Here is a 15,207-nt window from a genome sequence, read left to right as displayed (position 1 = left end):
GCCAGAAAGGCAAGAGATCAATAATAAGACCTGAACCTTGTTGGGATAATATTAAAATGGATCTTAGGGAAATAGGATGGGTTGGTATTGACTGGATTCTTCTGATTCAGCATAGGGACCTGTGGGGGGGGGGCTCTCTTGAACACTGTAACAAACGTCAGGATTTCATACAATATTTACAAATTCTTGAGCTGCTGGAATGCTGGTGGTGTCTCAAGGAAGACTCACCTCTTGCAGCTAGTTACAGCCGATAATCTACTCGTGTTAGGGATCAGTGGTCTAGTGGTCAGAGTTTGTGGTTAGAGATTCGTGGATTCGGGTTCGATTCCCGGCGCTACCAGATTTTCTGAGAAGCAGTGAGTCTGGAACAGTGTCCACTCAACCTCATGAGGATAATTGAGGAGGTACTTCAAAGAAATATTGGCTCTTGACTAGAAAACCGAGATTAACGGCCGTGGGGATCCGTTGCGCAGAACACGCGACACCCTCTATCCGCTAAAGTTGGCTCTAACTCCGTCGACTAGAGGCGGTCGCTCGGTCGGTACAGTTCGCTTGCCGACTGCAGGCCACGGATTTAGTGGCGGGGTATCCTGTCTAAGGTAGGATTCATGATAGCTTGCTCTCTTGTGCGGGTTAGCAAATCTCACGGAAGTGGGAGATCAAGGCGCCAGGCAGTACTCTTGGCATTGATGCTGTACTGCAAGCAAGCAGTACTTGAGACTATGTAAATGCAAACTAATGGATACAAAATTGGAAGGGACACGGAAGGAAGCGGCATCGGTCTAACCTGAAGTGCTCCGCTAAACTCTCGGCCACTGCGCAGTGACTGTCAGGGGAAACCCCAAAGCGCTAGGCGCCGCTTAAACATTACAGTAAAGTCACTGGGAGTTGAATGTTGTCCTCCGACATGAAGAGCTGCTCATACTGACTGTTATTTTATCAATCTCAGAAACTTGAGACGTACCTCCCAATCCAAACTATTGCGATACAAACAGAATTATCTTTCATGTCTAGGTTAAGGATACGTCGATCTATACCTTCACTCCTCCATACGCCTCCATGGAGTGGTGCTTATTTAAGTACAGGGACAACTTCATTTGTCTTACCTCCTAGAATCGCTAATTTAAAGAAGATTGCGGCATTATGGAGTGTACAATCAAGATCCGGGGTAGCGCAGCCGGTATAGGGACTGGCTACTAGCTGGACCGCCGAGGGGTCGCATTTCGAGTCCCGGTTGTGTCAAGGATTTTTTCCTTCCCACGTCATCCAGACCGGCTCTGAGGTTCATCCAACCTCCTATCGTGTGGGTACCGGGGGCTCTTTCCCACTGGATAAAGCGGCCGGGTAGTGAAGCTGACCACTCACATCGAGCTAATGCCGGTGTCAAGAAAATGTGGATCTATACATCACCTCCCCCATACACCTTCATGGCTTAATAGTGTTATTAAGTTAAACACGTGGAAAACTTTACCTTTTAACGTTTGCAGTCATGTAATCTGTTTTATAGTTACCGGTGTTCGTAGGGGCATGTATCTTCAATCTCACTCTAGATGCTACAGACAGGATGTTCCTTCTGAACAGTGGTAACTATCTACCAGACTAAACGGCATCATGTTCCAGAGGACTACAATCTTAATATTCAGTACCATCAGAACGTGAAACCTTATATTATCAACGGAAGTTTCGGAAACAACTTTGGGCACCCCTTGGATCTCAGTATATGTTTCGGTTTCAACACGGACCCCCCGTGGTCTTTACTATGGTCGTTTCTGAAGCCAATCGCCACTGATATGCAATGAGACGGGGAACGGGACATCAAGGGAACTTAATTTCTGGAGAAGTTGTCTTTACAACTGGCATTCAGAAGATCTGCTCACAATTCAGTAAGCGCTGTCCTGAATATTTGTGTAATTAAATGAGAACACTTGGAGTGCTTCAAAATCCGATCGATGTGTCCCGACAATGTCTGAGTCTGTAGGCATATGCATTTGTCACGAAGATTGAGAACCAGATCATGAAGACACATGGAAGATGGAGGCTGAGCTCCTCGTGTTCATAGTACATACTTTCTTACACTTAAAATATGAGACGGAAAGAAAAAAATATATTCTGAAATTGTCATTTTTTTCTGAAAATATTTATATCTAAGAACCGAAAGAGATCACGTGTCACTGCGCTAAGCAACACAACAGAACGTCGAAGCAACATTATAGTAATATAATTTAATAATTTTTTAACTAATTATTCTGAACCGAATTTAATTTTTTCTGAAAATATTTAGACGTAAGGACCGGCAGTGATCAGCATCTGCTCTAAATCACAGTCACTGTTCAGAACTATGTGATAGCCTACTTGTTAGCCTACACAGCATAACAGCCCCATGCGCGTGTACTGTTATATGCTGTTCCTGTGGAGGTTATGCTCCCACGGATTCTTAACATCGGCGGTAAACAAAATTTGCTGGTAATGATCACGTTCCGGCTGTTTTACTCCCAAGATCTGGTCCAGGACGAGTCCAGGCGAAATAGTGACGTGAACTGTCGGGAATCAAACCCCAATCTTCCAGTCCATATGCGGCCACTTTACTTGATGTGCTATTCCATATTTTTGAGTTACGGATGAAAGTTTAACGCCGTGAAATTTACTCGGAAGGATGAGGAAGTGGTCGTGGCCTATTTAGATATTTATCTGGACAAAATCTATGTCGCTTTACCCAAACGCGACATCTCAGGATATACATATATTGTTAAGTGTCCGGGCTTCCGTGACTAATAATAATTGATTCTGGATTGGATGGTTGGATTTATTACCACCTAATTTTACCATCTCTCTTAATTCCAATTAATTATAGCGCTATCGCTAAACTACCCACTTAGCAAATCATTAGGACACGGTCCATTCTCGTTCTCTGTTGTACTCCGTTGTACTCCTTCAGTTCTCGTTTTGTGCCCTCTTATAATTCCTCGGCACAGACTCCACGGAAAACAAATGTCACGTGTTATGGAGAATGAGTGTTTATTTCTTCGTTACCTAGCAACGGAATGCCTTCTGTTGTTGAGATCGTAACTTCAGGAATGCTTTTACCGAACCGCTGCCTGTGGTCACATGCGTCACAACATATGTATCGTACTGTAATTATTTTCTCAATCGGATCCGCCACTGAATTCTTAAATGTTATTTAGGTTACAGTTGGCGCTTCCAAGGGTGTCGGAGTAAACCTACGCACGTCCCTTCGCAACAAAATGTCTTTAGAGGAACAGTTATGAGACAGAAGTTATCTCCTTAACAGCATTCCACCCATATCGCTTGAGTGGAACCCACAGAATGTGGATCTGTCGGTATTGTAGCAAAACCGGAACACAAGCCGTTCCTTCTACATGTTCCGTTCCTCGCTGCGCACTGGCCCAGATGAAGCTGACTCCACACACCATTTCTTTGGATCTCACGACCACTTTCTTTGTAACTTGCTTATGTAACCGAACTTATTTCTGAACCTTGAACATGGTGGCAAAACGTTCTTCCGAAACGTCTGTAACCGACCGAAAGGCTGTCATATGTCACATCCCGGAACACCGCAATTTTAACCGTTCTACCTTTCATCTCCTTGGTCAATAGAATGGACGTTTACCGAGAGGCTTCCCCACCAAAATTTTGTAAGAGTTGCTTGTCTATTCCATTGCAGTCATGCGCTCGACGCCTTTGAGCTCCTGTGCTTCACTGTCCTATCAATTCGGGGTGACCTGTACAAATATTGAAGTTCCTCGTTTCCCCTTCTAAGGAAATAGATTTAATTTTTTTTTAAATGCGTTCTCATGTTTGGGGCAATAACGTGCTAAAAATGTGAATCTGATGGGTCATTAAGAATACGGTCTCCTAGGATAATATGGCGTGTATTTTGGTAGATACGTATGGAGGTTTCGTAGGAATATACTGCCTCCATCTTCAGGATAGAATTTTTTCAAAAGACTCAAAAACGTGATTTCAACTCACCGTTTCTTGCCTTAACTGGATAGTCGTGCCTGAAGGTTGTCTGTGTCATTGTCGGTAGGGAATAAAGCGGTTCCTCAATCACATTGCCCGGGGTGCCAAAGGAATTGGACACAACTTCTCACCCTTGCGCGTTTTGTTGGAACATTTCTGTGCCACCCACAGTGTAGGGGCCTCACCTGGACGTCACAGGGGGGCCCATGTACCGGGCAGACCCCCTGTGGCCTTCCCCAGAGTCTCTGCGGAATGTGGCCCGCTCAGCCCCTCACGTCTCTTTTTAGAACATACAAAACGTCACCTTAGTATTTCCACTGCAGAATAACGTACTGCAGACAGTATTGATTCGACGCATGTTATTGTTCTCATGAGGTAAGACAAAATTGTTTTCCTTGTTTAATTAATTCAGCAGCACGTCATGAACACGTATACGGTGGTGGAGGTATTACTCCACCATTCTTGACCTCTGCGTTGGATGGAGGTGAGCGGTCAGCTTCGCGCACCTGCCGCTCTAACCCAGAGAAAAGAGTCCAGAGGCATCCATTGGATAGGGGGTTAGAGAGTCCCCAGAACCGATGTGGATGTTATGGGGAAGAGAAGAACATCTCGATCCTGCAGGTGACCGAACTCCGATTCTTTGGTCATCAAGGTAACTGTTCCCTTGTTGTAACAAATTGAAATACATTTTGGAACATTTTATTCTCTTCTTTCACTGTTTCAATGCTAATATTTTGTCAGCTGATTATCATTCCCCTGCGTTTTCTTGTTTTTTGAAAAAAAAAAGAGGCTTATGAGATCACTTTTCTATCTGTATCTCCCTAATACGTGTTTTGCATGTGTATTCGTTGCCGCGGAAAAGTGTTTACTGAGGTCTGAACTAGCAACGACCGTCTCTTTAGGTTGCATTGGTTAAACTTTCAAGCACTGCATTCGAAATTTGCTGAACGCTGTGTTTTCTATGTAGTCCGTGTTCAGTGAGATACTCAGTATATAATAAAAGCAAAATAAGCGATTAATTACAGGCGCTCCCGTGTGGAGGCGGGTTGATTACCTCCACCGTAGCCCTGCGAGTCGTAGGAGGAGACGAGAAAGGAAGTCTCAAATCTGAGACAGTAAAATATGGTCGGGAGTTCCAAGGGACTCGAACCTAAGAAAGACTGCGCTGTTAAGGGCCAGTAGCATATAGATAAGACAGACCCGTCCTCTCGTCAGAGAGGGCGCCCCACAAAAACAAGACCGTAACTGCCAAACAGTAATATCAGGTAATGAATCACAGTTGGGCTCGACACCAAGACTTACTGACCGACCGTCAGTCGCAATGAGAACTGAACTTGATTAGTTACATTTACTTGTAAGGGATGTCACCTCTGTCCTTCTTAACATTAATGTGGAGAAGTCACGAGATCAAATTGCAAAGGTTAGGTTTCTTGGTTCGCTTAAAGATCATCTCAGTTGCTAGGATTTACATAGTTACAAATAATAGGGCGACTAATGAATAAGTTGGCAAGAATGTTGAAGATAGTGGTCGAAAGTAATTTGAAATACTACCACGTCGCTTCCCTCGAGATGCTGAGTAAACTCACTGCAAACCTCAATTAGGAGGGCAGTAGAACTCATCGTGTTACAGCAGAAGTGCAGCTGCCTCTACTGAGGCGGTCGGTGATCAGATCTCCTAATTGTAAGATTTGAGGCTTTCACGGCGGTAACTATGAAGAATGCCGTCTTCTGGGATGTAGCGCCGACGTGTTGCAGGAACGTATCGCTTCCATCTTCAGGGTATAAAAATCTGTGAGCGATGAACCAGCGTGAGCAGATGTCTGTAGTCTGTGGACACCTGCTCACGTTGGTATATTTTCCCATATTTTTTAGTCTGTGTTGAAGGTGTAGTTAAATAAAATAAATAAATAGATATAAACTATATGAGGCTCGTTGATTTAGTGTGTGACGTCATTGTACGACCAAAGAGTAAATCTTTACTAGTAACTTAGACATCTTAGGGGAAGATATTCCTAAGCTAATTAATTAAGGACCACGCCATGAATACATATGTGGAAGTAATTATATATGGTTCCACAACTCTTAAGCTTGGCTCTAAATTGAGTGAGTTGTCAACTTCACGCTACTGCCGCTTTATCCCAAGGAAGAAGCCATGGTACCCATTATGTAGGAGATTGTGTGGGCCCTAGAAGCGGTCTAGACATTATGAAGTAAAGAACATCAACTCCTTGGTCGTCCAGCCCAAAGACTTGCCCCTACACCGACTGAGCTATCCGAAATACTTCAGAACGTTTAAGAATTGTGACTCCGAGTGCAGTTCTTAATATTTCATAACGCATTATGCGCTAGTTGACACAGGCTGAAGGGAAATACAGCAGTAAGCAGAAAGTGTGGTTTCTAGAACGCTGTCATCCCAGCCGTCTGTGATTTCTTTCCGTGGCCTCAGCGTAATATTAAATTTCTCACCCTATTTGGCTCTGCAGTATAGAATTCTGCAGTATAAATATAAACTACCGAACCCTGGGCCAAGGAATTCCAAACACGTGTCGGGAATGCCGACACACACACACACACAAACACATACTCAAGCACAAAGTCGCAGGGAGATAACATATATACAAAAAGAAGTTACCATCATATCAAGAGTCAAAGTCGTTTACTACTAGAATCTGTCTTGCCTACACCAGCACCCCCCCCCGGCCCCCCTTGCTTATCAAGCCCTCTCCTCGAGCTTGGTCCATGGACCGAAATGAACCCGATATGCTCACAGGTGTGAGGAGTTCTGTCTGCTCTTCGGTCCCCACCGCCGCTCTTCGTCATCCAAGACTGCCTAATCACACGTTTCGCAAGGAAGACGGGGCCAGACATAAGCTATGATACCTGTCACAGTCGGGAGCGATGCAGCTGTTTGTAGGCTGTGTAATGTTAAGTGACAGTAAAGAAACACAGAAGCTGTTAGGAGTCAGTGGAACTCAGTTCTTGTTTTGTATTCTGCCAAGCAGTCTGGCTCATGCGGTAACGCTTCTGACTTGTGTTCCGTAGGTATACGGTTCGAATCTCTGTCGACGCACCGACTATCACAATTGAGGGTTTGCTTTATGGTTTCATTCAATCCTATCACGAAAATGTCACAATAGTTTCATATGTTGTATCATGACTGATTTCGGTATAATTTTTTACAGTTCATTCGATAAAAGAACACCGTTCGGCGCCGTACATTCTGAGCTACTGATTGAGTCATTATATAGCTAAACTACGTATTTTGAACTATTAATATCTGGGCATAGGAGAAGACCGTCTGTGTGGTCTAGTGGTCAGAGTTCCTGGTTACAGATCCACAGGTCCCGGGTTCGACTCTCGGTGCTACAAGAATCACTGAGAAATAGTGGGTCTGGAACGGGATCCACTCAAGACTCGTGAGGATAATTGAGGAGCTATTTCAAGGAAATAGCTGCTCAGGTATAAAAAATTATGTTTAACGGCCGTGGGGATCAGTTGCGCTGTCCACATGACACCCTCTATTCGCTAAAGTTGACACTAACTTCGTCGACAAGCGGCGGTCGCTCGGTCGTTATAGTTCGCTTGCAGACTACAGGGCACGGAATTTCTTTTTTGTTTATTTGTACATATGAGCCTCAAAGAAACCGTACTCGTGTGCTAGGGAACTTCATAATTCGTAATTTACTTTTCGTCAAATGTTCTCAGGATTCTCAAATCAAGGCGTATACATTTTGTACAGAACGTAGTACTCATAAGATAAATTCAATCCATCCACTCCGAACACGGTGCGTCATCTTCGGTTAGTGACGTTGCTCGTTACGTCATCAGTAGAAAGATACTAGATTCTATTTGCAGCATATTTTCATTATTAACATTTCGGTAAGCAATTCATAAGTATACTTCTTTTTCCCCTAGGGTTGCCTGCGCAAAGTATAACATGGTGTGGTTCATAAAGTGGATGACCTCTACAAATATTTAACCAGTAAACCGTAAGTAAATAAAGTATTTGGAAGTATTACATGAGTATAATATTAAAATGGATCTTAAAGGAATAGGATTGGAGGGCTTGGACAGGTTTCGTTCACAATATGGACTACTGGTGGGCTGTACTAAATATGGAGTAAAATTTTGGGTTCTATAAAGTCGGCGACTTTATTGAGTAGCTGAGCAACTATTAGTTTTTCATGGGAGATTTCACTCCATGGATTTCGTTGCTCATCCAAAGGAAGAAGAAATGCCTACAAACTTACTTATCATTGGATTATCCGAAACTTCAGGGAATTGTGCTATGTAACATTTCTGTTCCCATCTCAAGTATTTGCTACTTTTCTATACTGAAATTATAAGTATAAATGTTGATTGGCATCTAATAATGCCCTTTAATATGTGTCACGACGGTCACAGTAGCCGCGCGGTTTAAGGCATGAACTGTCTTCGCTCTTTCGGACTCTGGAATCGTGGGTTCGAATCCTAATCAGAGTACGGATATTTTGTATGCGTATGAATTTTATTTTGTGCTTGTGTTGTACTGTGTTTAGGTAGAGGCCTTGGGACGGGCTGAGCGCTCGCCCAAGGAGCCCTGCCGTCTGTGAAAATGATTACGGACCTGAATAAGAGGTCTGGCCCCTGCATTGGCTGGAAGAGCGATTGAAAAAAAAAAGTGGAATATGTGTCGTAAAAAGATATTTGGGAATGAGGAGTGCCCAGACATTTGTAACTCGCGACATTTGCATCCGGAATAGGAAATTTTCGCAACTCATGGAGACAAATTGCACAGGAAGATTACCTTCCAACTTCAAAGGTTTCAGCGACACCCTTTGTAGGCGACAAATTGGGAGCAGCTACCATATGCACATATTTCTATATAAAACAAGGAGATTAAGTACCGGGTCCATTTAGACTTGAAGATTTGCTGTCTTCTCGGGTGTGATGTCGTGAAATTATGTAGAAATTATCTTATGCTTCGGAGTACTAAGATGTCTCGAACCCAGGTTAGATACAATATGTAAGCAGCGCGTCCCTCCAAACCGTCTGCAAACTAGCAGATGGCCTAAATTTCTTGAGATCCTCACTTCCAATATTCACAACTTTCTTATGAACTAGAAAGGGTTTGAACCCAAACCATATGCAAGGCAAGATTTCTGTGCTTAATTAATTAAGAACTGGGCCGAAAAGACAAATGATGGAGAAGAGTATAGCTCCACAGATCTTGACCTTGACACTAGATTGAAGTGGGAGGTTTCTTCCGGCAAGAGCAGCTGGCACCCATTGGATAGGAGGCTGGGTGGGCCTCAGAACCAGCTTGAAAGCTGCACTTGCCGGGAATCAAACCCCGGACGCCCAGCCAGTAGCCATTACTATAACGATTTAACTTTCCTGGACCCTTTTCAATCCATATATAGCAGAATAAAAGGAAGACATGATGAAATAACGACGGGCAACAGGTCTCAGTCGAGATTCGAAAGGGGCACCTACATAATAAGAATGTAAGTCACTACACCGTAAAGCTCCGTGTCCTTGAGATCTGATAAAATAGAGAGGAACGATTCTGGTATATGATTTACATTCACAGTCTTTTTGATATCTCTGTAGCTTTTATAATTGTTCACAAATTTATCAAAATCGTTATTTATGTAAATTTTTACTAAAATTGAAATAAAGGTTTAGTGTGGTGAATGTAAGATAAACTGATAAAGCTCCCTGTAAGAGACCGTGGAGACCGATAGGGTTGTGAGACTTCGAGGCTCCCACATTTTTCTAGACAATCGGCTCACAGATGGTGGTGAGTTTGTCAGCCGCAGACACCGGCCCACCTTAACTGTCCGGAAGATTCTTTGTATTCGTCTCTGTTAGAGGCTGAATCGACCTCCAGGGAAATTGTGCTGCTGGAAGGATTGAGTCACTTGAAAAATTTAATGACATCATCAGAAATCGAATTCGGAACCTTCCAGCTTGTAGCACAGTCCCTCAACCAACTACGTTACCGCGTGCCCCAGAGGTCTGATATGTGTCTCATTAATTATCTGATTAAGCCACTCTTCAGGAATGGGCAACAATTTTAATTCTATCTAAGTTTGTTTTATTTTGATTTGTGTGTTTATTTCATTTGTGTTCGTTCTACTTTTACCTGTTTAACATTTACATAACTTACAGTTCCACATTATCAGGAAATTTCTTGAATAAGTATACACCTATGAAGTTCTTCCATTCTTGTGCACGGCAGCATTTGCGTAATACAGGTACATACCTGCATCCAAGAATTCCACAGTTTTCACATGAAATAAATAATCAGTCTCTTGACATGAAGTAAAACATTAGAAAATTTCCGAAGCATATTTGAGCAAAATTTTAATTGTATGTATATGTACGTGTATGTGTTACATGCGTGCTTAGTACACTAAATAGCTGTTTAAGTGTCACTTTATTCCTGCAAATTAAAAATACATTTCAGCGATTACGGAAACTTTGTCGTTATTGGAGAACATCTGTGGTTTTTATAAGCGAACATTATTATGTAGGTTTATATAGGCGGGTTTTAACGTTTTGTTAAATGTGTTTCAATGAATGATAGGCAGATTTGTGCACTGTGATTTCCTTGCCTGGTTGTCTATTTAATAGGGATTAGAATGGAACACTCGGAATCTCAGTTATAACAGATTTTGAGGTAAGAATCCCAGATGTTATAATAACACATTTTATCTGTGATTCAAAATACAAAATCATAATTTTAAATGAGGGAGAATAAGTTGTAATGGGTTTCCTGTGAGACATGAACTGAATTTTTATATATTATGGCAGGTGTGCTGCTTGTGAAGCCGGCAGAAAGAGCAGTTATTATGAAACGGCTTCGTAAACTCACGTTGCTGGGCACTGGCTCAGTAGCCGTCACGAGAAGGCATCGACAGACACCCACGCAACAATATAAAAACTGCTCGAAGCGGTGTTTTCTGCGCGGCCCGTGCCGAGTTTATATAACGAAGACCAACTGCCATTCCCATTCAGTAAGAGTCGGGGTCGAGAGTCTGGAGAAGAGTTGAGAGGGAGTTTGCGGGCAGTCACGGAACACTTGTACGAGTAGTTATGAGTAATGAGAACCCTGTAGCTGCGACTGGGGACAGTTCAGGAACCCAGAGGAAGAGGAACTCCGGCAGTTGGAAGCCGCTACCAAACAACGTAGTGAAGACCGTGACTGAGAACGCTTGTCTGTGTGTAATAGTGGTTTGTAAAGTGTAGTCACGGATTGTTTATTAAACCCATTACGAATCCAAACTCCTTCTATAGTCACTGTCACGTGATAATATTATTTAGAAGATATGCGGTCTTTAGACGGTTAATCCTTTAAAGTACACTGTACATGTACCAGTTTTTTTATCCTACAATGAAACTCAACATTTCCTGTTAAGAGAGTATTTACATGTTGCATAGGGTTCTCACAATAAGGGCCTCTAAGTTCCCAAAACAGTATATCCGGTAGGTCTTCGTAATGACAAGGGCGCCTTGTTCCTAAGGGAGGAAATACATTTTTCGATTCTGTTTGAATGAAGCTCTTGCTTCAAAGTGCTAAGTTGTTCAATAATTCTACAATTTTCATTCAGTGTATCCGAGATAAGACACATTAAGTAGATACGAATGAATGACGCGGTTGAATTATGAGATTTCGTCAGCCCCTCACCCTATTCTACGCTGCATGTTATTGCGGTACAAGACGATACAGTGTCGTCTTATGTAGAACAATAAGTTCAAGCTCTTCTGGTTCCATGTTGTACTTCTATATTTGTTTATGGTTAATTATAAATACTTCTTTCATCCATCCAATACGCTACCGGTGGTGTAGTTGTTTGAGGCACCAAGTTAAAAGCTGAAAGGACGCTGGTTGGAGCCCCGATGAGGTGGATTATTTTTTTCAATTTATTTAATCCTTCCAGCTGCACTATGGCTCTGCAATCATTTAAGCCTCTAACAGAAATGAGTACTAAGAAAATCCTGCGGAGTAAAGGGTGAGGTGCGGACCTGTGAGCCGATTGTATAGAAAATGTGGGAGCCTCGACGTCTCACAACCCTATGGGCCTTCACGACTTGTTACAAGGATAGCTTTACCTTGTGTAGATTGTTGGCGATGACGACACGGTATTAATGTAATGACAAAATTAATTATAAATGTACATCTGTTGCAGGTACTTATTTATCAATGGGATAGTCACTTAAATATAAGTCTATCATTTAACAGGGTTATGCAACATAATATTAAGCGTTATTTATCGAGATGTGTTGTTGCACAGCTGTTGACAGTCTGGCTTGTTGTCTGTAATTGTCTCCTCTGACGCTTACGTCTGAAGGCTATAAGTTGGAAATGCTACAAACGTTAAAACGGAAATAATATCGAAAGAGCTTCAGATAATTGTACGATAAGGCTTAGATTTCTAACTTGAATTCAAATATTTCGGAGTGTCAAAAAGATTCGGCAATAAACAACTACGTTTTATTTAGCAAATGAGATAGATTGTGAAGGTTTCCTGAATATATAAAGAAAATAAATTATGGTTAGGTTTATTACATTTTATTATTATAATCGAACATAGACAAGAAGCATTACTGGGATTTTTGCACATTTTCCATCGTTCCATATTCTAGAGACTAGAAAACATGACGTTTCGGAAACAGGATCTGTTTCCGTCCTCAGGTAAGGAGGGGAAAACACCTACTATATTGGGTCCCTTAGAAAGAGTCCTCCTCACCTGATGATGAAAACAGATGCAGCTTCCGAAACGCCGTGTTTTCTAGCCTCGAGAATACCTAAAAGTCCAGAAACTAAATAATTCTGTGTTATACACCATCGTCAGAATCCTTTGGAATCAACATAGACATGTTTAGTATCAAGTCTATAGAATATCTGGCAGATACGCATATCTTCGGGAGAAGGTTTATGTAGGTTGACTTACTACTCTATGTATTATAAGGTAATTGGAATTTGTTATGTTTTACAGGGCCGAGAAAATCTTGTTAAATTCTGTTTTAAGAATCCAAGAGGTTTATCGAGTACAGCAGTTTCATGACAATGTATGTAACGACATTGCTACACTATACAGCGTTAAATACTTGGACGTGTAGGTAAGAGCTTATGGCCAAGTTTCAGTACTATCCCGAAATACGCGTGGAGAGGCTGAGAAAAACCAGAAAACTTAAGTCAGTATAGTCTGTTCCGGTCGAAATTTGAACTGAGTACCTTCAAAATGCAGTACTTGATAACTTCTTTTTAGCAACAAGGAGAACTCTTTACATCTATCGAAATTACCTAATTATGTATTACAACAAACTGCAAACTTTGAGAAGAGAAGATAAGAAGCCCGACCCTCGAGTACTAGGAAAGTGAACGCTTCAAAATTAAAACAACCTTAATTTTGTTAATCCTTCAGTAATATATTCCCATGCCTACTACAAAACAGAGTTCAATATTTATTTAAAATTTCCATTAAATCATACTTGAATATCAAGCACCAAAATTATAAATTCATTAGCCTGCACATTCGTAGATACTTTTTTATTGCTAGTGGGGTGGGACTAAGTCCCTTGTACTGCGGCCACTTCTGGCCTATTGTACCAGCCCCAGATGATAGGTGAGTGTGATTGTCTAGCATTTGGTGCAATGAAGATTGGCAGGGGAAACCGAAGTACTCTGAGAAAGCCTGCCCAAGCGCCACTTTGTCCACCACAAATCCCACTTGACCAGACCCGGGTTCGAACCCGGGGCGCCGCGGTGGGAAGCTAGCGAATAAATGCTTGAGCTATGGAGCGGCCCTGCGTAGATACTTACTGGGCTCCTATTGGTTACTTAGCATTTAACGCCTCCGAGCCATTTATCACAAGCACAAGGAATTTGGATGAAATTAATACAGACACGAAAGAAGACACTAAGTACCGGGTTTCAACCCGAAAAGTAAGTAACAGGGAAGTAAGAATTACTTGTACTGACCTGCCCGAAGTGCGTCCATGGGTACCGATGGGTAAGGTATCGAGTACGGGTAGCCTTCCTTTCGTAGTGTTTTCGGTTTCCTCCTGGGGCGGTACTTGTAGTCGGGGTGCTCCTTCATATGCATCGCCCGCAGTCTCTTCGCCTCGTCTATAAATGGCCGCTTCTCGTCTTCAGTTAGAAGCTTCCATTCTGCACCTGAGTAAAAACACGTGACTCGTAACTCTCTGATTCTGGAACACGAACATTCAGCATTGTCGAAGAGTTCCGTATTCTGGGATACATGGCCTTGTATTTGATAGGCTTTCAACGGACTACGACCGCCTCAGTGGTCTAGTGGTCAGAGTTCCTGGCTACAGATCCAGAGATCTCGGGTTCGATTCTCGATGTTACCAGATTTTCTGAGAAGTAGTGGATGTGGAACGGAGTCCACTCAGCTAATTGAAGGAAATAGCGGCTCCGGTCTAGAAAACCGAGATTATCGGTAGTGGGGAACCGTTGCGCTGACCACGTTAGACTTTCTATCCTCAAAAGTTGATACGAACTTCGCCGACACGCGGGGGTCACTGGGTTGGTATAGTTCGCTTGCGGACTGCAGGTCACGGAGCTTGTACAACGGACTACACAGCGTTGTAACCCAGATGATATAACTCTTTGAGAACCTCAAATTGTTAAACCCAGACATATAGCTGTGCTTTGCCTTAGCTAGTCGAGTCCATGAGATGGTGCTCACTGTACAAATTTAGCCCACGAATCTGAGGGTTGGTGCTGGATACACAGAAGTTACATATTGGATACATTTTATGTGAATAGATTTCCCATGCTCTAATAGTGTTGAGGGACCAGCGCTGCACGCGCAACACGTCAATCAATATAGGCGTACTGTATATCTGCAAGTACGCATATGCCGGGTTAAGGCCTTACCAGTTCATAATAACGATAGACAAAGAGCGTCCTCATGCGTGTAAAATCTGCCACCCGAGAAATATAGGTGGTTACGTGACGAATAATAATAATGATTCGGTTTATTGACACTTCTTTACAATTTCAGTCGATTATAAGAGTTCACATATTTAACTCCTTCTGAACGACGTTTGTCTGAGGAAGTCTCGGACAGACCTCAGTTTCCTGTCTGACTCTCACTTCTTCGAATGAATGAATCAACTTCCTTTAAAAACTGACTCAGAATCTAATAGAGATCACCACCTCAAAGGATTTCATTACTGCTCTACACGAATCCCTTATCTCGGAATCATGTG

The 15,207-nt window shown here is 42.4% G+C and overlaps 1 protein-coding gene across 1 annotated transcript in view; it reads right to left on the bottom strand.

Annotated features, from left to right (window-relative positions):
• Positions 1-15,207, bottom strand: part of LOC111863131 (transcription factor SOX-21) — a 102,565-nt gene that overhangs the window by 51,267 nt on the left and 36,091 nt on the right. Inside the window, exon 3 of the mRNA XM_023849168.2 lies at positions 13,952-14,146. Coding sequence (XP_023704936.1) covers positions 13,952-14,146 — 195 coding nt within the window. The remainder of the gene's footprint in view (positions 1-13,951; positions 14,147-15,207) is intronic.

The sequence above is a fragment of the Cryptotermes secundus genome, unplaced genomic scaffold (assembly GCF_002891405.2).
Source record: "Cryptotermes secundus unplaced genomic scaffold, Csec_1.0 scaffold6, whole genome shotgun sequence".
NCBI lineage: Eukaryota > Metazoa > Arthropoda > Insecta > Blattodea > Kalotermitidae > Cryptotermes > Cryptotermes secundus.
This window is presented reverse-complemented; position numbering and strand designations above follow the sequence as displayed.